The sequence below is a fragment of the Pteropus alecto genome, unplaced genomic scaffold, assembly GCF_000325575.1.
Source record: "Pteropus alecto unplaced genomic scaffold, ASM32557v1 scaffold86, whole genome shotgun sequence".
Classification (NCBI taxonomy): domain Eukaryota; kingdom Metazoa; phylum Chordata; class Mammalia; order Chiroptera; family Pteropodidae; genus Pteropus; species Pteropus alecto.
The window spans coordinates 9477976-9500290 of record NW_006442109.1 but is presented as its reverse complement, the minus strand read 5'-3'; the positions used below and the strand labels follow the sequence as shown (position 1 = coordinate 9500290).

The 22315-nt window shown below is 48.1% G+C and overlaps 1 protein-coding gene across 1 annotated transcript in view; it reads right to left on the bottom strand.

Moving 5' to 3' along the window:
• The window catches only part of MEGF11 (multiple EGF like domains 11), a 325200-nt gene that overhangs the window by 215136 nt on the left and 87749 nt on the right, over window positions 1–22315 (bottom strand). Inside the window, exon 2 of the mRNA XM_006920242.3 lies at window positions 1561–1666. Coding sequence (XP_006920304.1) covers window positions 1561–1658 — 98 coding nt within the window. The 5' untranslated portion in view covers window positions 1659–1666. The remainder of the gene's footprint in view (window positions 1–1560; window positions 1667–22315) is intronic.

Below are 22315 nucleotides of genomic sequence, written 5' to 3'. Positions count from 1 at the left end.
CAAGGACAGGTGGACAAAAGGGGGTTGCTGAGACTGGAACCTGCATATCAGAGACCAATATGCAATTCCACCTGATATCTCTCTCACCGACTGGGAAATAAAAGTTTAAATTCACCAAAACCAGAAGTGGCAGGGGGCCTTTAGTATTATGCAGAAAGCTTATGAAAAATGCATATTCCTAAGCTCTACCCCAGACTTATGGAATCAGAGTCTCTTGGGCTAGGACCCAGGATCTATACTCTCAGTGAGCCTGGCATGCATTAAAGTCTGTGATAACCACTTCCTGCAAAGCCAGAGTTGTCAACAAGGAAAGGCAATAATTGAGCTTTACAGTCCTCAAAACACTTTCATGAAACTGGTTTCCTGACCCTCCAACAAGCCTGGGAGGCAGGGGTCATAATCCCTTCCCCCAACTTTACAGAGGTAGAAGTAAACTCAGAGTGGTTCAGAGATGTCCCCAAAGTCATAGAGCTAACAGGTAGAAAATACCAGACTGGAATGAACAAAGGTCTACTCATCACAGATTTCATGTTCTTCCCACTTCACGAAAAAGAGGCATACTGCCTGCTGCTCCAGCCTCAACTCTGTAGGGACTACCCGTAGAGTGCCCAGTCACTGGCGATCATGCTGGTGTGGGCACTGTCCCTCTGCCTCCCCAGCCAGTCCCTCCAGAGCCCAGGGTGAGGTGCCTTTCCCTGCCGTGGGGCCGAGACATTCATCCTCATGGGTGTGGAGCATGGACCACCCCCTCACCTGTCCTCTGCCATCTGCCTCCCTCATTGGGCCCTCATCTTAATTTTATTCATTTGATTTATTAACATCTAAGTGGCAGAGTCATCCTGGTCAGCACGGCCAATCAATTCCAGGGTTTAATTCGGTTTTTCCTCATTGGGTCTCTGGTCACTGTCTTTCTATTCACCAAAATCAATACTTTAACCTTGTGCTTCAAAGTCAAGCTGTCTGCAGGGCCCTGGTCTGTTTCCCCAGGACCTAATGCCAAAGCCAGCTCTTCGCCTTAGCCCTTGGCTGCCCTTCCCCTGGCAGTCTCCCTCCCCCAACCAGATGGAAAACAGCAGGGCCCCCTCACCCATCCTCCTTGGGGCAGGCTACTGGCTACCCTGCACATCTGAGCTGTTGCATTGTTGCCAGTTCTGGAAGACCAGAAAAGATATCACAGCATTGGAGAACAACCCATCTGAACCAGTCACTCATTGCACCCCACCTGGCTGCAGATGGACACTGAGCCCCTCTGGGCCTCTATGTCCTCTTCTGTAAAATGGCTGGGAAGTGTGAACACAAGGAGGAACATACATTGTCAACCATCAGACTGTATCATTTAGTTGCCTGTCACTCAACCTCCTACACCTTGACCTCCCACCATACTGAGTCAGACAGAATCTGTATTGCTTTGTCCTATCTTTGAGCATCTGTGCCGTCTCCCCAGCTGGAATGCAGGCCTTTGGTGGACAGCTTTTGTATTTCCTGCCTCTGCTTTGGCCCAACAATGCCAAACCCAGGTGAAGCCCCAGGAAATGCCTGGCCATCTGAGACATATCTTACCTCTCCCAGTGGCTGCACACATTGGGGTCCTCAGGGTTCAGGGAGAGGGTGGTTTGCAGGAGAGAGAAGACAATGAGCCCGGTCACTGAGAGCGCCATCCTAGGCCCTGTGCAGAAGAACAAAGGAGGCAGCATCATTAATCAGCCCATTTTCCCAGGCATCTGTCCGGTGTTGAGACCTCATATGAAGGGGCAAAGCAGACTCGCTAAGCAGATGAAGTTTCCCATCATCATCATGTAATGAGCATTTGATATTTTATACTTGCAGGATCTGCCTAACACGGTAACACTTCATTGGTTCTGAGTAACAGGAGAGTAGGAAGCCTGAGTGAGGGAAAAGTGGAAATTTCAGGCCAGGGCTTCTCAAAGATTTTTGGCTCTCAAAGTGCTTTGAGAATCTAATGAAAGTTAAAGACCTCCCCAGAAAAATGCCCACAATACAACATGTGGCTATGATTTCAGGGTGTCCTCAAGGGTTCCTGAGCCCATTCTTGGACCAAGAACCCCTGATTTAACTACTTTAAAGGAAGCCCCTTCCCTCTGTTCCCTTCTCCATCATCTTTGATGTACTTTGCCCATTCACATCCTCTCCTTGCTCCCTCTGGCCACAAAGAAAGAGAAGAAAAGTGTCTGGCGTGGCCCTCAGAGTAGCTAAGCTGAGAAAATCCTTCAAGCAGCTCTGATCAAGCAAGCCACCCAGAAGGCTACATCTTGCTTCTCTTGCTGTTATGGGATATTTAGTCACTGAGAGCCAGACTGATGCAAGTCAATGCATGTCATTCCCACCATGGGATGAAGGGCTTGGGCAGCTTGGTAGGGAGCTTCAAGGAAGTGCTTGTAGAGTTTGATCTAAGACCCTGAAGTGACAGCCTGTGACAGGCATTAAGTGTGCCTACACAGAATGCCAACACCCTTGGTCCCCTACACTGAGGATTCCCTAACAAAGGGCTCCTCGTAGAGGCAGAGAACCATTCAGATCAGAATGACTGAAATGACCCCCGTGGCTCTTTCCTGTACTAGCACCCCAGGACTTCATGGTCCTATAGCCTTAGAGAACTGCCCAAGGGCTCCCACCTGGAGGGGGTGCAGAGGGCCCCAGAGCCACCTCCAGGGGATCTAGAATTCCTATATGCTCAAACATTGGCTGTAGGCTGAATGGACATTATAAACCAGAAAGATGGCACTATTTTTCATGTGTACATAGATGCTATTGTGGTTTGATTAAAAGCTTTACTGAATTCAGAGTAGCTTTTCTTCTCAATCAACCACACTGAAAAAATGCAACTTCCATTAACTGGGGGCAGGGATGGTATTAAAAATATTTTGACATGGAGGTCCCTGGGCTTGAAATGGTTGGGGATTTCTAGTCCGTTGGCCCTGAGTTTACAGATGAGAAAGCATTTACCCTTCTTGGAGACAGAGAAGAGTGGCATGGATGTTGCACACGTCCCCATTTGTACCCAGAGGGAAGCTAAATGGAGCTCCTGTCTTTCTAAAAAGTTAAACGCTCTCCTCTCCATCCCCAATAATTTCCCTGTTAAACTCTTTCTCAGCAGTGCCTTCAAAGATAAACAAATTGTCACCAATTCTGTATAACTGTAGGGGTCCAAATTAATGATTAATGAGGTTTTTCTCTCTCTTCAAGATCTGGAAATAATCTGACTAAATGTGCTCTGAAAATCAGTTAAGAAAGAGAAAAGCAACTTGGTGTTTCTGCTCAATTTGCAGAGTTTAGGAGTACAAAAGCCACAGCCACTCCTATTTCCCCCATCAGCTCACCCCGCTCCACCCCCAGTCCTCAGAAATCTAATCCCACCTCGACAGAGTGATCTTCACAAATGGAGTTCCTACAGCACTCAGGTCATTTTAACCTATTCTCCTCAAAGAGGAGGTGATACTTCCAGGACAAGAAGGAGCCTACCCGGGACATGGCATTGAGTCTTGGCGATGAGCATCTTCTTCCAGGTGGAGTTCAGGCTGATTAGGCATCAAGTAAATCAAATAAAGAAATAAACAAAGGGACAGGCACTCTGAAAGGCATGGAGTCTGAATGCCAACTGCGGAGATTGCCTCATTTTGGTTGTCTCTATGGTCCCGTTTCATTACTCTGACTACTCCAGTAATCTCCAGCATTCTCCCAAAAGGACTCCTCAACTGAATCTTCAAATTTATGAAAATGCAGTTGTAAAATGCATCTTTGATGTTTAGAACATCAAAGGATGAGGCCACCTAGACAAGAGGAAAATGTACCTCTGGACCCCTTTGATTCATGGTGACAGGAGAGGAGTAGGAGATGGAGGTAACCAAAGATGGATCATTGTTATAATTGGGGCAATCTCTTTAAATCTTAGTGAAAATCTCTTTCTCTCAGAGTTAGGTCTGGACAGGACAGTTCAGCTGACACCCACTGGCAGTGAGTTACCTGGATACTGGGGCACAGAGAGCATGACGGGTGTTTGGATAAACACACATAGAGTGGAGATGCATAGGGAAACACAGGATACAGCCATCTAGGCGACATTTAGACCAATGGTCTAAATGCATTAAGGCTTGCAGGGCAGGGGGGCTCCCCATAACTCACACCCTAGCCTTGACCAGCCCCATTCCCAGCATTCACAAAGTTCCCTACCCGACGCCAAGCCCATCTCCATAGTTGCATGCAGCGGGTAGAAGGACATCAGCCTGAGGGTAGAAGAGATGACTCCTCTCAGACACCACCCTCAGTCCTTAGACTTTTTCTCTGAACCTGGCCCAATCTATAACCTTATCACCCAGTCCTCCATCCTGGCTCAGCTGATCTTCTCTCCACCCCCACCCCCATCCCGGCCTTGCTCACACTGCTCCCTGGGCCTCAACTCTCAATCCTCTTCTTCCTCAACTCTGCATATCCAAATACCATCCACAGGAGAACCAGCTCAGGCCCCCGGTCCCCTCTTCCCTCTGCAGGGCTTGGCACCAGGCACACTACACTCCTTACAGTCTGGCTACACAATCCCACACTGATCACTCCCCATATTGCACTGACCTCTTTCCACATATTTACTTCATCTTTCCAGTACATCTGCAAGCACCCTGAAGGTGGGGTCAGGTCCTAAGCTGAACCAGTCAGTTCCTTTTGGGAACTGATTTTAGAAAAAGTGCTCCTACTTAGACGTGTCACTGAGGTGAAGTGAAGAGTAGACAAAAAGAAGCTGTCTACACGTGGGGGCAACTCGTGGCTATTAACGTTAATGGGGCTTCCCTGGGCTCTCTCAGAGGATGGATCCCAAAGACATATGCTTATGTGATGACTGAGGGAAAATCAATCCTGCCACAGTGGTTATTAGGCCAACTCCATTTGGAGTGACAGAGGTTAACGTATCGGGCACCATCTGATTTAGGGCATTAATAATTAAATAAGAAAATGCCCCTGGTTTCACTTCCGAGGAAGAGAACGTGTAAATAGATCAGCAGGTTCCCTTTCCTCTTGGCCATGCTTCCTGCATATTAAGAAGCAGAGGAAGGCAGCGGAGTTCCAGAGGTGGAGAAATTTCTTTTCCCATTGCGGGGTATGTGTGCTTTATACCAAATGAACTAGGCATTGGGGTTGAAGGGGAGAGAAGGCAGCCAGGAGGTGAGTCACTCACACCTGCCCACAGGTGTAGTCAGTGTGCACACTTGCTATGGCCTGAACTGACCAACTGAGCACTCCTGAAGCACCACCTGCCTAGCCTGGGCTGGGCTGTGGAGGACACAGAGAAATTACACACGTCAGCTGCAGTCTATTTGAGGAGACTAAGGCAGCTAGTGGTTAAGTCCCACTGTGGGGCCTGTGGAAGACTTTGTGGAATGAAGGGAACTTAAGAGGGACAGAATAGAGAAAGGTAGAGGACAAAGAAAGGGCATTTCTGGGGCAGGTACAGCATAAGCAAGGACATGGAGGCCAAAATGTGCAGGTGGTATTAGAGGACTGGGCAGTAGAGGGCTTGTACTGTGGAGCAGCGGTGGGAAATGTGGGAAACTGTGGGAGGTGTTTCCAAAATTGGGTCCTACGGAACACTAGTCCCATGAGATGTTGATAGGAAATCTCCCAAACAAAGGTTTCCATGAGTGAATAAGTTCAGGAAATGCTGCATGCTATGTCCTCAATGTCCTACGGAACACTAGTCCCATGAGATGTTGATAGAAATCTCCCAAACAAAGGTTCCCATGAGTGAATAAATTCAGGAAATGCTGCATGCTATGTCCTCAACTTAAATACCCACTGTATATCTTAGCATACTTTAGGCTCTGAAAAGACCTGAAGTAGAGACCTCTTTACTTTGTTTCACCCAGTGTTTCCCACAGAACTCTTTCTAGTGACCACTCCAGGAGCAGACGTCCTCAGGATACCCATTTTGAAAACTCTGCTCCTCTCCCTCAAGGTCAAGTCTGAAGGAGGGCTGGTCCTGTCAATCTGCTTCCTTAGAGTTTGTATTCACTTTATTCTAACACACTTGAGGGCTTTCTGTGCCTGGCAAGTAGTGTTAAAGAGAATCTGCCACTGGGTAGTTAAGAGACACTGACATCATAGCAAAGGATCCCTCCTCCCTGCCTGGACCTTGGCTCTGGCCTGGGCTGGTGCTGCAGGCTGAGATCTTAGAGATGGTGACATCCTCTGGAGGCCCTTGCCTTCTGCTGGGGCCCTGCCATCAGCAGCACCTGTAGAGTTCAGAACACACATGGGAAGACACCGGCTGCTTATATTAGCCAAGACGCATAAAACTAGGGTAGAGGGCAGACAGACAAACAGATGGCCTCTGCCCTGGGATGCATTGTTATGACCTCACGGTCCATCTGTGCAAAAATCCTCCCCCACCTGCTTTGTTTCCACCACCTGCCTAGTCCTCCTGACTGTGCCAAAATCTTTAAACTGGAGCCTGGTCCACATACCTGGAACCTGCTTTCTGTCTATCCCAATCTCTTCCAGGGAGCCCTTCCTTCTCAACAAATTTGTATTAGTGGCAGGGATGGCAGTGGTCAGGCACTATTTTGGGGGCCCTGGGAGATTTCTACTCATATATCACTGGGAACCAATCAATAATGGTTGCTTGGAATGCTATGCTGAGAAACTGGGGCTCAGTGGGAGAGCGTGCCATGATTGGTTAGTAATGCCAGTCATAGGCACTGGATGGGAGAGGAACACTCAGATGCCATGCACTTGCCATCCCTGTCCTACATTGCTGAACAGTTGTTACTAGCTTTGGAAATTTTTCCTCTCGTATATGAACCATCTAGATGTGGCCTAAGCTCTTCCAGCCAGCTTTAGAACCTGCATGTCATTTTCTTTCCCTTATCACACTTCACAAGGACAAGGGTTTTGGTCTGTTGTGTTCATTGCTGTCACCAGCTCCCAGAGCATTGTCTGCATGGAGAGGGGGCTCAATACAACTTTGTCAACTGATTGTTGACCCTATAGCCAGCCACTTCCTCGATCTCAGCCATCCTGAGCCTCAGAATCAGCCACATTGCTTGTGTCTGAGCTGACAGAGGCCAACGAAGATCTGTCCCTACAGCAGGTCATACTGCAGGGGGCATTCCGCACTGCGTTAACATTGCACCGCTGAGACATCAGTTGGTTGGCAATGGATACAGAGGGCACTGTGACATCCTGAGAGTGATTCAGACTCCTGCCTGGGCCATCCCATGAGCACCAGGGTACGTCTGCTTCAGGAACCAACACAAGGGGGGCATTGAAGCCCATTCAGTAGCTCAAGCTACAACTGGGGGCTGACTGGTGTTCCAAGCACCTCATCAAAAAGCGCTTTCAGGCTCAGAAAGCAACAGAAGCAAACCCCAAAATGGGACTGATGAAACAAATGCCTCAAATTCCTCCCAGCATGTGGGCATATATAGAAAGATTTCTATCTTCAATTTATAGAAAACACACACACACACACACACACACACACCTCTGCGTTTTTTTTGTTTTTTGGTTTTTTCTTCTGAATAAAACAAAAAAGCCAAGTTTACTCATAAGGAGGCAACACCAAGGTGATCATCCTGTCTGGCAGACCTTGCCCTTCATCCGCCCGCTGCACTCTCAGCTGGCTCCCAGTCCCAGCCCCTCTCTGTTTACTGCCCTTGCTGGGGTCTGATTAGTGTGAGATGAAAGAGGAACTGCGATCAGCCTATAATTAAGAGGCTTCACCCTTTGCCTTGATGAAGCCTCCAGCCCTCCAGCAGCCCCGCCTGGGGCCAGGTTTATGTGGAACGCTTCCTAATCTCCTTGCACTTAAGAAAAAAAAGTTTTAAAAGTAAATCCGCATCTCTTAATCACCCAAGAGTGCTTCCTTGACTGTAGGAACACATCCCAGCACCAACGTGGAGGCCCTGCCAGTTTCCTCCCCACTGGATAAATAGAGAGGATTGTAGTTCCCTCCTGAGACATGGTAAATGTCTTCCTCTGAGTTGGGGGCTCCATCACCCTAATAAATTCTGCTTTCTCCTTGCCAGGGGAAGCCTCAGGCTACAAATCCTGAAAATGGTAACAGAGAGGCTTGCAGCCCCCATTAATTAGGGTCAGAAGGCTGTCCTGTCCCCTGCACCCTCAAGCCCTGCAGAGACCAAATGGCTGGGATGTGTCCCAGGGCACATAGGGTGGAGGGTGGGCTCAGAGTATAAAAACTGCCAAACTAATAAAGCACCCACCTCCCCCACATTGTGCGCAGCCTCTGAGCTCTGGGCCATCAACCCTCCACGTCCCAAGCAGACAGCAGCTGTACCCCCAGCCTTCAGGCCCTCTGAAAAGGAAAGGAGAAAATTTATCTGTGTTCTTAAGCCATTCTATTTCTCACAAAGCAATTATCTCCATCTTTCGATTTCTTTGCAAATCAGGGCACATTCAGCTGGCCTGGACAAACCCTGAGGCTGTCTGTCCTTCCCCCGCAATCCAGCCGACTCCAGGACTGTCTGCTTCCCACCCCCATCCTCTCCTGGAGCTATAGGGTTCTCAGACTATGGGAGCCCCCGGGTGCCCTGGCATTAAATCAAAGCCACAAATCCAAAACCGCCGAAGACAAATCAATCACTCAGGGCCATGAAACCTGGTGGGGATTAGTCCCCAATTCCTGCCTACTCTGAACAAATATTTCTCAGACCACGAGTGCCCAGAGAAAACAGCACTGATGGACGGGGCCCTGGAAATCCAATCATTCATCATTGGAAGGTCAAGTCTCCCACTGGGCTGAGCTGTGAAGATGATGGGCTGGATAGCAAGCCTCGTGGTATCAGACTAGGAGCATCAAGTGTCCACTGCTTTGTCCCAGAGGAGGGGAAACTGCCCGTAGGTGACATGTTGGTAGCAGGGCTCATGTGAAGGGAATGGTGGAATGAGACAAAATTGGACTCGAATCCTGATTCCACCTTACTGGCTACATAATCTAGATAAAATCATTTACCCACTCTGGGGCCGAGTGTTGTGCATCCATCACATTAGGTAAGACCAACTTCACAGAGCTATTAGTGTTTGGCCCAGCATCTGGCATGTAGAAAGTACTCAGTAAATTATTAGTTTCCTCCTGACTCATATAACCTACCTCAAAGATCCTTCCAATCCCATAATTCTGACTTCCAGAATTTCTAAGAAGCTGAGGGAAAAATACTGATGGAAAAATCCTTTGCTAGAAAACCTAAGCTTGACTGTATGGTGACTCCTGTGTCAGTCTCAACAATACAATTTTCAAGACTACTCTCACCTTTCATCCATCCACTCAGCAAACATTTATTTAATACTTACCAGTCACTGTGGACACACAGACAACTCAAGCAGGGCCCTGCCCCAAGACCACCCCAAAAACCTGCCGGAGGGTATGGGGTAACACCATAAAAGGGCAGTTAACCCAGGATGTGGCTTAATTCAAAGCCGTGAGGCCTTTTCCTGGCAGGAAGCCTCAGGCAAGTGTGATGGGAAATCAGACCTTTGTAGGATCGATGCTTAACGTCCCGCATAGGTCCCCCACACATTGAATCTGGTCCATCTCTAGTCCAGTTGCCCCTGAATCTACTCCTGATTAGGCTGTCTCACTGAAGGGAAACCAACCTCGTTCACAAGCTTGTCCAGCCTCCCAGCTCAGGATCCACCGCAGCTGCACTTCCTCTGTCCCCTGGGTCTTCCCCACTGAGTTATAGCTCAGCTCAAGAGCAGTTCAGCTTCCCAAAGGTGGACTCTGCCCCTCTGTCTGCTACGTCACTAACTTGCTGTGTGGCCTGGGAAAGGTGGCTTTCCCTCCTTGAACTTCACTCTCTGCTTCCCCCGTCCAGCCTCCCAGCTCAGGATCCACCGCAGCTGCACTTCCTCTGTCCCCTGGGTCTTCCCTACTGAGTTATAGCTCAGCTCAAGAGCAGTTCAGCTTCCCAAAGGTGGACTCTGCCCCTCTGTCTGCTACGTCACTAACTTGCTGTGTGGCCTGGGAAAGGTGGCTTTCCCTCCTTGAACTTCACTCTCTGCTTGTCCCTAATGCTGGGGCCAGACTGCATTGTCCCTAATGCTGGGGTCAGACTGCATTGTCTTTTGGATGCTTCCAGCTCTACAAGCTCACGTACAATGTGTCTCCTTTCCTTGCCCTTCCCCTCCTCACATTCTCCTCTCTCTTCACCCTCCTCCCAACCTTGGGTTTGCCCCATCTCCCAGCAGCAAGGAGATGATAAAGCAGAAGAGGCAGGAGAAACAGATTCTAGTCTTGGATCTTGGAGAACTCATTTCACTGTTCTGAGCCTACTTTTCCTCTTTGACTACATGGGAAGAAGAGAACAGGTTCTCATGACAATTACACTGCAGCTCAGTACTGAAAATGTAGGTATCAGTGGCACTGTGACAGTTGGGACTCTTAGTTCCTGCCCACCTCTCTGTCCTATCCTCAGCACCCTTTAAAAGACTGGCCTCTTGTCTTGTCCTCTATTCCAATCCAGTGTCCACACCAGGGTAGCCTCTGCCTCATCACACCTCAGGGACCACCACTCCCCCAGTCAGGAGCTAAACAGGAGAGCCTGGCTGTCAGCTTGCAGATATGGCGTCAGACTAGCACAGCCTCTCCAGGTTTCCTTCTGGAACCTTCCTTATATATCTAGACCAGGAGACTCTGAAGATAGATATCAATTGTCCCAAAACCTGAAGGGTCTTAAACCTATGCACTGATAGTAAAAATGTACATTGGTGTGTTCTGGAAAGCAGCTTGGCAATATATAACAACATATTTTAATGTATATCTTTAACCCAGCATTCTGCTTCAGCAATTTAATTTTTAAAAATTAACCAAGGCCAAGCTTAGGTCAAGAATGTTTGTTGCATCATCTCTTAATAAAGAGATATTTGTTGCAGCATTGAAACAGCCTAAATGCCTAAATCAGTGGAGTCCTTGCCAAATAAATTCTACCATGTTTACATGACAAAATATTATGCAAATATTAAAAATATTGTTGAGTAGAAAAACATGGAAGCCTATATACTAGAGCATAAATACTGTCATCTTTGGGGGCAACAATGTCATAGGACTTGCTCTAAGTCAAACTTCCATGTTATATTAGTGTTTCTTACAATAAGCATGATCCCTATAATTGGAAAAGCAAAGATATTTTAAGATAATATATGTTAAATTCAGATGTATTATTATGTGAAAAATACAGGTTACAAAACAACATAAACATTATAATCACTTTTATAATAAAATGTTGTATGTGTGTATGTGTATTGGTGTGTGTGAACTGAGAGCGATCGAGAATAGAAAGATGTCCAGGAGGATGTTAAAAACACTGACACAGATATCTGGGTGATGATATCTTAGATGACTTGATGACTTACTTTCTTCTCTATACTCTCTGTATGTTCCCATTTTCTGTGATGAGCTGGTCTCAATTTTTAAAATCTGAAAAACCACAATAAAGCCATCTTCATTTTGAAAACAAAAAGACAGGGCCCTTTGGGCAGCTCCCCAATTGCTTACCCTCCTCCTGGCCCAGATTCTCCCTGACTGTTCTGTGGGGTGCATTTTCGCAAAGAGCAAAGATTCACTGAGCCCTCAGCCTGCTACCCCCAGGGACACAGGCCACTTCATGAAGCTTCCCAGGCAGCCCTTGGAGCCAAGCTGGGGGGAAACTGCCATTACAATTGTGTGGCATGTGTCCATGCTGTGATTATATCCATGCTGTGATGAAAAACATTATGCCATTTCAAAGACCCAAAATGATCTTACAACACAAAAATGGATGGATAACGTACGATTTTGTCAGCTCTATTCAGTATAATAAATGAATCAGGTATTCCGATTTTAAAAGGAATTTATTGCAGCCCTTTGTCAATGACACTGATGAATTCTGGCTTGCAGTCCAATTAGGTTGGCGTGGGGCGCTTCACCTAATTCTCTGGACCCCCACAGACTCTGTTCCTCCAGGGGTAACAAGCACCTGGAGCCCTGGACTCCTTTCCCGGGTCCTAATCTCAGCCTGCCTCTTATCAATGTGTGATCTTGGGCAGGTCCATGAACCTCTGGGAGTCTCAGCTTCCTCCTCTGTAAAAGTGGGAAAAGTAAGAAAACCTGACTAACAGGGCTCTGAGAAGCCAAAGAGATCAGATTATGAGAAGGGCCTGTAAACAGTAAAACACTGGGTAAAATATGGTCATTGCCCTCTTGCTGGGGGCTGGGAGAATGCAGTGCATATACACCTGAGGAGTGTGCACAGAGAAAGAACAAATTTGTTAGGGTCCTCCAATAAGATCTACCTCCTTGGGGTGGGGCAATTCTGCTAGAATAGAGAGAAAAGGACTGAAAATGAATTTCGATAAGTTTGAAGTTTGCCCCAGCTGACCCACAGTCTAAGTTAGAGATGATTCCAAGACTGGAACCAGAGGCCAACTTGTCTATGTTCCAGCCTAGGCTGTATCTGACAACCACCTCCGTAGCCGCACGCGTCTGTAATAAAACAGTTCCTCTGAACTCTGTTTCCTGGAGGAGCGAGAAGCTCACTTGCCTTCCACAACATCAATACCCCTTGCCCCCCTTCCCAAAGGAAGGAGCCACTAAAATAGGACTATGGCAGATAAAAATCTGTCCTTCATCTCCCCAGGTTTAATTTGCAGAATGGCACACGACTCCCAGATTCATTGTGTTCCTGGCCTGATTATTCGTTGTTTATTTCAGGATTTTCCAGGAAATTGTTCATTAAGGATAAAAGCACCTGCTTACTGTAAGAGAACATTACACAAAGACTCTGGCATGGGGGCCTGGGAAGAACATTAATTAATGAAGTGAAACCGAACAAACATCCTATAAATTAAAGGTCTAAAAAGAAATGTCTGGCATTTAGTGGATTAGGGGAGAGGGCTTGAAATAAAACGTCATATTTTTAGACCACAGTGGTGTTAGAAAAAAAAAACGAGAGGGAAAAAATTACAAAAGGTGGCAGAGGTAACGATCTATTTCTGGAGCAACTAAAGTCTGTGCTTCCATTAAGAGAATTATAAATCAATTCCGTTTTGTCTAGGGGCATATATGCACGATGTGTGCTAAATTAAAAAGCTTAACATGTCAGAGCAGCTCCTTCTGAGCATTCCATGGAACAATGCTGGCTGAGGCATTTAGGACCAAGAGAGGCATGGCTACAATATGAGGAGGAAGTGAGGAAGATTTGAGTCAAGTCACTGCGTTAGGTCCAGCTGGGCACAGGCCATCCTGAGCATCAGTATCCAAAAAATAATGTAACCAAACCTCCATTAAATGGAATGCCACCAAAGAAGCTGACCACACCCACTGGTGTCCATCAGGCTTGGTTCTCGTCTGATGCTTTCCCACTGCAGAGCCAGTAAGATTTTTTTTCCTCTCCTGAAAAGCAGACTAGCTTCTGTGTTGACAATTTATTCAGCTTCATTTCTCTCATTTCATACCCCTTCCTGAACAATGACAAGGCCTTTAGCAATGATGACCCAGAAATCATGCAAAATCCCAATAAATCCAGGGAGATTTGATCCCACTCATCATAATCCACTTACCAAGGCAGGAAAGGAAAAGGGCACAATTGCAAAAGGGTTTTTGGTAGCAGGCCTTGGAACCACAAAAAGGTCTTCTCTGCTTAACTTCCAACTCAACAGGAAATTCAGGAATCTGGACCTCCCATTCCTCAAGGCAAAATGACAGTGGGGCAGGGACCCTCTCTGACTCCAGCTTCTCCAGTTGCTTCCTGCCCTTTCCCCAGGCAGGCCTGGCTATGAGGCACTAAGCTTCGTTATGCTGAATCACCGAGATGTAGAAAATGGAAAGCTTGTGCCAAGTCTGAACCATGCTTCCCCAACGTTCTAATTCTGTGGTGTGCCCACAAATTTCTAAATTTGCCATAACACATACAGGGACTCAGTGAGGTAGGAAGACCAGGAGGCAGGCCAAAAGCTTGCTAAACCATGGTAGGCTTCTGACACACAGATGTTTGGTTGTGCCAAGAGAGGGAGAGGCAAGAAAAAGAGAATGAGAGGATAGGAGTTGAGTTTGGGGGCCTGGGGCTGAAATTTTGAGCTCAAGTGAGCATCGGGCACTCATGCCATATTCAGCACACTGAGAACACTTACTAAGATTACTCTGTAGATATGCCTTGTTGGATAAGAAACGGGATGTGGACTGAGTCAAACAGTGAATGTTCAGTTCACTTGCCAACCGGGGAGCAGCTTACTGAGCACAAGAAGAAAGCAGGTAATGAATGGTTCCTGAGAGCCTGCCCTGTGCCAGGCACCCAGCCCATCTCACTTCACAGTGGCTCTGTGAAGTAGGTATTATGATCTCTATTTGCAGGTGACAAAAGGTGGCTCACAGTTTGGAAGCGGATGAACTAGATCTGAATTTGAGACTACCTGCTTGTCCAGTACTATGCCTTTCAGACTTAAGAGCCCGTGTATGTGTGTGCTTGTATGTATGTACATGTGTATGTATGTGTGTGCATGTGTACACATGCATGTACATGTATGTGTGTGTCATGTATGATGCATTGGGGAGGGTTGGGGTCATCTCTTTGGATCAGAGTTTCCCCCATGCTCACTAAATTTGAGCAAAAGAAGGGAGGACACTGCTATTGTGAGAAAAGGAATGGCTTCAGCTAGCTGTGTGACCTTGGGCTAGTCTCCTACCTTCTTGGTGCTTCATTGCCCTTTATTAGCTGAGAGGAAGTCTTTCTTAGCCAGCGTTCCTCATCTGAACCACAGAACCCAGAAAATGCTTCAGGCACTATTTTCTCAATTCTCCCAACAATGGTACATAATTCATACTGTTCTAGATGCACAGCAGAGAAGCCAACCCATTACATACTGTGGATGACATAGGGCATTAAGGATGAATTCTCTCTTGGACCTAGCTGAGAAAGTACTAGAGAGTCTTTAAGGTCTCTATGGCTCTGACGCCAGGAGATATGTGGGGAGGCTGTGTGCCTCTGTTACAGGAGCTGTGCGGGGAGACATTCCTGAGTACAGCCAAGGTTGCAGGTGAGGATGCCAGACCCCCCAGACCAGATTATCTTAATTTACAATGTCTACTGTTTCCTTTGTGTCATCCCTCGGCCTACCTGCTTCAGCTGCGCTTTGAGGAATAAGGGAGAGGTTGGGGACAGGCTTTTAAGGGAATAAGCCCTACCTCTCATTCTCTACCTTCAGTGCTAGCTTGGGGCACAGGGCAGCGATAACTGGCAAGAGATCTGTATGGGACGATAATTACACACGGGCCCCTCTGTATCTCCTCGGCCCTCAGAGAACATGGAGTTTCTTCTATTATGAAAGGGGCCAGTTTCCTAGCAAGACAGAACAGTGATTTGTGTCCCAGGAAGGAGCAGGGCCCTCCCCATTCTGGGCCCCACCCAGAAAATATTCTAATACCTTAAAAAGTGAGAGCACTCCTAGTCCTTCTTCACCTTCAGCTCTGCTTGGAAGCCAGATGGGGGGATGGGTCGGAGGCAACAGAGAAGAGGTAGTGCACTGTGGAATTCTGCAGCCACCTCCCCACGGCTCTCAAGAAACATCTGGCTCAGCAGTAGCCCTGGCAACATCTTTGCATCAAAAGATATATCTAGACAGAACAGGCGCATGCCAGACTCTGGATCACTCCAGAAAGTGGAGATGAGGATAAAATCACCCTAGGGAGGAAGGCAGAGGAGACATTTATTTCAAACCAATTTCATCCACTGTGGAGCAATCACTAAAGCCAAACGGCAGAGCTGTGCATCTATGCGTCAGCATATAAATGTGGGAAGAGCGAGTGAGCAAGCGAGCGAGTGCAGCCCCCAGCCTGGAGCGGCTGCCGTGAGGGGACAGAATCTGCTGGTGAGGCTGCCTATGGGATCTGACAATGGCCTGAGCCAAGCACTCTAAACAGGCTAGGGACAGAGAAACCCAGGTCTGCCAATAGTTGGCTGTGTGACCCTGAATGAGTCACCGCCCCTCTCTGGGCTGCTTCCTGATAAGAAGCTAGAATCACTTCCCAAGTGAGTGGTCTTGCCTGAGGAGAGGACATGGGCTTAAAGGCCAGAGTTTGTACTTTCCAACATCACCCACCAGCTATAGGACCATGGGAAAACTCTTAACAGCTTCTCTGGGCCTCAGTTTCCCCATTGATAAAAGGGCATTGACTGACAGTCCTATAAATTTAGAGCCAAATGTAAACTCTAGTTGAGGTCCCTCACAGCTCCTTAGAGTGGTTCTAAACAGTGGTTCTCTGCAGCAAGAGCAGATGGCAGGGAGGAGAGCTCCCTCCCCGTGCTCTCAGCACCTGGCTCAGAGCCAGTGACTGGATCGATGAATCAAAGAGCAGGTTTATGGTTTTGCATGAGGAACTGAGCCTGAGAAGATAGGGACTTGCCCAAGGTCGCATAGCTGACAGCAGACAGAACTGACATTAAATCCATGTCTTTGGACCCCCGAATCCAGCACCCCTCCCACTCCATATGCTTCCAGAAAAGGGAAGGGAGGCCCTTGAGCAGAGCCTCCTTGGGGGCAAGCAAGGAGACAGGGGAATGGTGAGATCCCCCTGGAGGCATGTTGGATTCTCGGCACTTTGAATCTGCCCGTCCCTCAGTCATCCCCAGTGTCTGCTGCCCTTCTAGCCCATTCACCCAGCCCTGACTCAAGGGAGCCTCCCTGTCCTTGGGTACAGAGAGAAGCACTGCAGTGGCTGGCCAGGGTCTCTCCCTGACACCAATAGGAAAGCTTCCAGAATTTAACTCTCTCTGCTGGGAAGCCACAGCCTGATCCCACTCCTCTCTGCCCTGCTTTTTCCGGGCCCTCAGAAACTATTTTCCCCAGCCCTCTCTCCCCAGGACTGGCAGGATGGACATCTTCTGCAGTGTTCCCAACCTTAACAATCCCTCGCCTTCTTGTGGGCTTTTTGCAAAGCATGACCTCATCCTGTCTCATTTGATCCTAGAAGAGCCCATTAAAGATGAAGAGCCTGAGGTGGAACCCGGGGAGGAGTGGGGAAAGGCCCAGAGTTTCAGTAGCAGAGTAGGGGCCCAGTGGCACAGAAACAGAAGACCGACACTTGTCTAGAGGTGGTAATAGGCGCCTCACGCTTTCCTGTGGCACCTCCCCAGTCCCTGGGAAACTGCGAAGGGAGAAATCAAGGTGTCTCCACCAGAAACCTCAGGGCAGGGTCTGTGGCTCCCCCAGTGGGTGACAGGCAGGGGAGGTCACTCATTCCAGACAAGACGTCTTACTCCCCTCTCCCAACACATACACATACTAAGTAGTGATATCAACCCTGGCTGCACGACGAGGGTCATTTTTAAATATCCATGCTTGAGACCTTACTCCATGCCAGTTAGAACCCAATTTCTGTGGGTGGAGCTTGGGCATCAGTATTTTTTTAAAGCTTCCCATTGATTCTAATGAGCAGCCAGGGTTGAGAACCACCCAGGAGGTCTCCCTGAGGGCAGGGACTGGGACCCTGAGATAAAAGCCTATGCAGAGCCGACCTTATCCCTTTTCTGTCTCCTTCTCCCTTCTCACTCCAGCACACAGGTACCCAGACTGGGTATCCCCTTCCTGCCAAAATCCTGGTTCTGCCCTGGACTTACAGGGCTCTTCTGCCCCATCACAGTGTTATTGGGTGGCAGAAGCAGGGGTCTGCTAAGCTGTTAGTGAAGTTGCCTGCCACCTCCAAGAAGCCATCCAGGTCCAGGTGAAAAAAGAAGGCAAAGTTGCTGTACCAGGAATGCTCATCAACCCCTCCCCACAGCACATCAGACACAGGGCAGCAGGGCTTGTAGTTCCCCCACTTAACCATGCCAGGGCTGGCACAAGTGCCCTGGGTACCAATCAACACACCTCAGCCCAACTATAGATGGGGAATGAGCAAACACCCAACAAGCAGGTGTCCTAGCATCCATGGCTGATTCCATTCATGGAACAACCCTGTCGTTCTTCTCTCCACCATCTATCTATTCCGCCATTGTTTACTGAGCACCTCTGATGTACCAGGCACTGAGGAGACAGCAGTAAACATAGTGGACACCGTTTCTCCCCACAGAGGTTAGCCACCATTGCACAGGTTGGGGGACTGAAGCTCAAAGCAGAGCGATGACCTGCCCATCACCGGGCAGTGGCTGAGCCAACTCAGGTCCTTCCGGCATGACGAGCCCTGCTGTATGACCACCAACGTTCCTTCTGCCCAACTCCACAGTGAAAAGCTGTGGAGACTCTCCTGCAAGAGCAGAATTCACTTAGAGAAGGATGGAGCCAAGTGCAGGCCCAGGTTCGAGAGCCCTGAGATCCCCCATCTACTTATGTCCTGCCCTCCCTCCCCCTCCCTCCTCTAATGAAAATTCCGAGAGCTGCAATGAAATTCTCCTTAATAAGCTCTCGTTAGAAACATGCTAATGGGGAGGAAGCTGATATCATATGCCCTGAAACCCCAAAGGGAAGAGGCAAAAAAATTCAATATTGAGTTTTGTCTCATTTCAAAGCCACTTTCAAAGTGGCCATAAATCTTCCATGTGATGTGACATAACAAGGAGCTGCCAGGAGCTCGGGCATTAAAAATAAGCAGTTGCCAGGTGCCGAACTGAATACATTTGACTTTCTCGTCCTTACTACACGGAGAAGAAAGGGGCAAACTAGGTCCAAGGCACAGGCTGACCTGTCCGCACAACTTGCGGGCCCTGGGGCGGAGCTTGTGGCTGTGAGAGGCTGCCGGATGTGCCAGAATTGCTGGGCTCAAGAGTCAGGCTCACCTTGAATCCCAGACTACATGGGGTTGAACTCCAATAGGTACGGGGCTCAGGAACAAGTCCCTATTGTGACCAAACTTCAGTTTCTAGCTATGAGGCTGGTGACATGTACCTGGGAGGATCATGTGCAGGTGTCTTTTGGCACATGGTGCAGTGATGTAGAAAACGCACTCTAGAGTTATCCGGTCTGAATCAAGAACCAGCTTAGTTAATTTCTAGCCAAGCGACTTTGGATAAATGACTTAATCTCACAGGCTGTTTCCTCATCTGCAAATGGAGATGGTAATTGTATCCATTGTGAAAATTAAATGAGGTAAGTATGCACAGTATTGAATACAATGTAAAAAATCAACAAATATAACTGCTATCACTACTGAGCACATAGTAAACAGTAGCTACTGTTCATATGGCTGTCTCCTTCAGTTCTCTCATGCTCCACTTCGCTGCCAATGATAAAGACCGCTGGGCGTTGTCTCTTATCCTTTTTTGTTTTTCATTTTCTGGGTAACTTTGGGAAACTGACTTAACCTCTCAGATTCTTAGCTCTCTCTATTCTATAAAGCGAGGATGATAATTCCAACTTTACTCTATCTGGAGGTGAGTTGTAAAAATCACGAAGTTAATCGCAAGTGAAAGTGCTTTGAAAATGTATAATAAATGACTCATGTGTGGGGAATTATCACATTGACCTCCAGCAGCAAGGCTGTTCTAGATGCCACAGTTGGCCTCTCCTCTCCAGGCAGCCAAGGATAGTCTCTCTCAAGACCTCAGGGGGAAAAAGTCTACATTTCTTCCAGACAATAGTGACAGCTAATCACAACTTTTAATTCCTACAGATTTCTAACTGAAGTCCCTTTTACTGGCTGCTGAGAAGATGCATGTCTTCTTGCTCCGTCCTCGGGAGAGACAGAGACAAGCTGTGGTTACCATTTGGGCAGGAGTTCCTCACAGTCTAGAACAGTTTATATTTATTTCCAATAAGACACAGACTGCTACTTGGCCCTACAGTGCCTGACTTCATGTGGGTCATGCCAGGTATGATTTGACACTCCCTCCTCCATCCAATGAAAGGAATCCCCCGACCGTATCCATGTCAAGTTGCTATCGAGTTTCTAGTGCTTTCTCTCAATTTCTGAACTTATCTCACTGTTGACCCAACAGCTTGTGAGCGGCATTAGTCCCTGCAATACACTGAGCAGCCTGAAGGCAGTGATAGCAGAGAACAAAGTGGGGTTCTGCAGAGCCTGGTCCTGCGTTGTTTACAAAAATCAGCACCTTCTCGTGGAATGTCACAACTCCTCTTTACCCTCTTGGCCTCTTTTGGCTCATTTCTTCTGCCTTTGCTTTCTCTAACTACTTCCTACAGGTTCCCATGATGTTCCCACCTGAAAACTCGGTCCCACTCCTGAAGCCATTCTTTCTGAGGCAAGCGTAATGAGAATTCCCTTCCTGACCTGGGATTAAGGAGTGAATGGTGACCAGTTCATAGCTGCTAGGTCCCTGGATTGCCCCTGAATCTCTTCAGCTGGCAATGAGATCCAAAGGTGAGCCTCGGGCAGGCATCTCACCTGTTCCAACTTTGTCCTCCCCAACCCATGCTTCCCATGCCCATGCCTTAATAATCTGGCTACCATCCTGGTCCCTGCTCCTATATTCTGACTCGTTGTCCCTCTCCAATGGTGGCCCAGCCCAGGATTCTTGCCAGTCTCCTAACAGGGACTAGCACCTTGCTCTTCATCCAATCATTCACTCAACATAGCAGCACCTAGTAAGTGCCAGACATCAGGCAAGGCCCTGGTTACATATCAAGTCAGATGCTAACAGGAGAGAAAACAACATGTGAGAACAACTCTCCAGTACTGTGATAAGACCCAGAATCTGAGGCCATTGTCAAGGGATCTGGGGAGGGGCACTGACACAATGCTGAGATCTCAAAGAGACAGGAGAGTAAGCCAGGTAGGGCAGGAGTGCTGGGGCAAAGGGAGAAAGAGCAGGTGCACTTGAGAAAGTAAAACTGGCTCATCTAGCGGCAGCAGAGTCTGAGGCAGTGGCACTTGTTGAGCTGGAAAGGGCCAGCCCCAGAACACGACACACCAACACGCCTGTGAGCCACGACTCTGTCCTGAGATAAATAGGCAGCCACTGGAAGATTTCAAATAAGGGATCGATTTGTCCAAAGTTGTATTTTCAAAAGATCCTTTTCTGATTTAAAATTTTAAAAAGTGGAAAGGAAGTAAATCCTTGTTAAATGGGAATTAATGTGTGTGTGTTTTTTTTAAGATGGATGGATATCCACACCACTGGATGTTTGACTGCCATCAAGAAGAATGCATGAGAGCAACACTGAGTTGGAGGGTTTACCAGGAGGTCTCAGGGAAGGGGAAAGGTCAGTGGCTAGACAGTATACTTCTGTTTTTATAAAGCAAACAATCTGCAAACACACACGCATACATATTTGTATATGGCTGCAGTTACACGATACGGAAGGATGCAGAGTGGGGTGTAGGCAGGGATTCCCCGAATGGGCCAGGTGAAGGGCATGATGCAAGGGAAGAGAGAGGAAGGAGGCGAGTTAAAGAGAAAGCTTTTTAAAAAATGAGATAAAAAAAAAAGTATAATATCATCCTATTTGTGTGGAATTATTGATGTAGAGACCTTCAGGTCTCAGCTTATCTGTGCCATCCTCTGGCGAGTGGCCCTTCTCAGGCTCCCTGGGCAGTGGCCCTAGAATATAAAAAGAAAAGTAAATAATCTCCCACTGGCTGAGATATGGAGAGAAGGGATCAGATGGGGTGGGGATGGGGCAGGGAGAATGGTGAGGAGGCTGCTGCTGTAGCCCTGGGGCGCCATGAACCTCTGTGGTCAAATCTCCAGACCATACCAGCTGACCCCAGAGGCTGGCACCCTTCAGTCACTGTGCCCCCTCCACCTCACTCCTGTCTACCAAGCCACCACCACCCAGCAGCCTGGGAAGTCCCTCCACTTCTCTCCTGTCCAAGCTGTTGATGGGGGTGGGATTGGAGGTCTGGTGCCAGGTCACTGGTCACCTTCCCTCCCCATCTGACGGGTCCCTGTTAGAGCAGAAGCTGCTTGAGATAGGAACCATCTCTCCCACAGCTTCATTCCCTCAGCGTACTGAATAAATAAATAATGGCTGGTTCCTGGACAAGGCCATTCAGGGCCTCCAGAGCTGTAAGGAGATGCTAAAAAGACCAGGCAAGACAAGAAGGGGCAGATGCCCGGGATAGGAGGGAACCAAGCGTCTGTGCCCGATGGCAGTAGCACTCTCACCCACCTCCCTTTCCCAAGTAACCACAACCACAGACACAGGCTCCCTGGAGCTCCGCCGACAGCGAGCGGCATCAGGAAACATTCCGGAAATGCCCCAAAAGCCACTTAAAACAAAACCCTTCTGTGGCATGGTGGGTTGTAACACCTGACAGTCTAAATGAACTTGATTTCTGATTCTGCCTGGCCCCATGACCTTCACAGTCATTTGATCTCTCTGATCCCTGGTTTCCCCATCTGTAAAGTGGGGATGTTAACAGGAC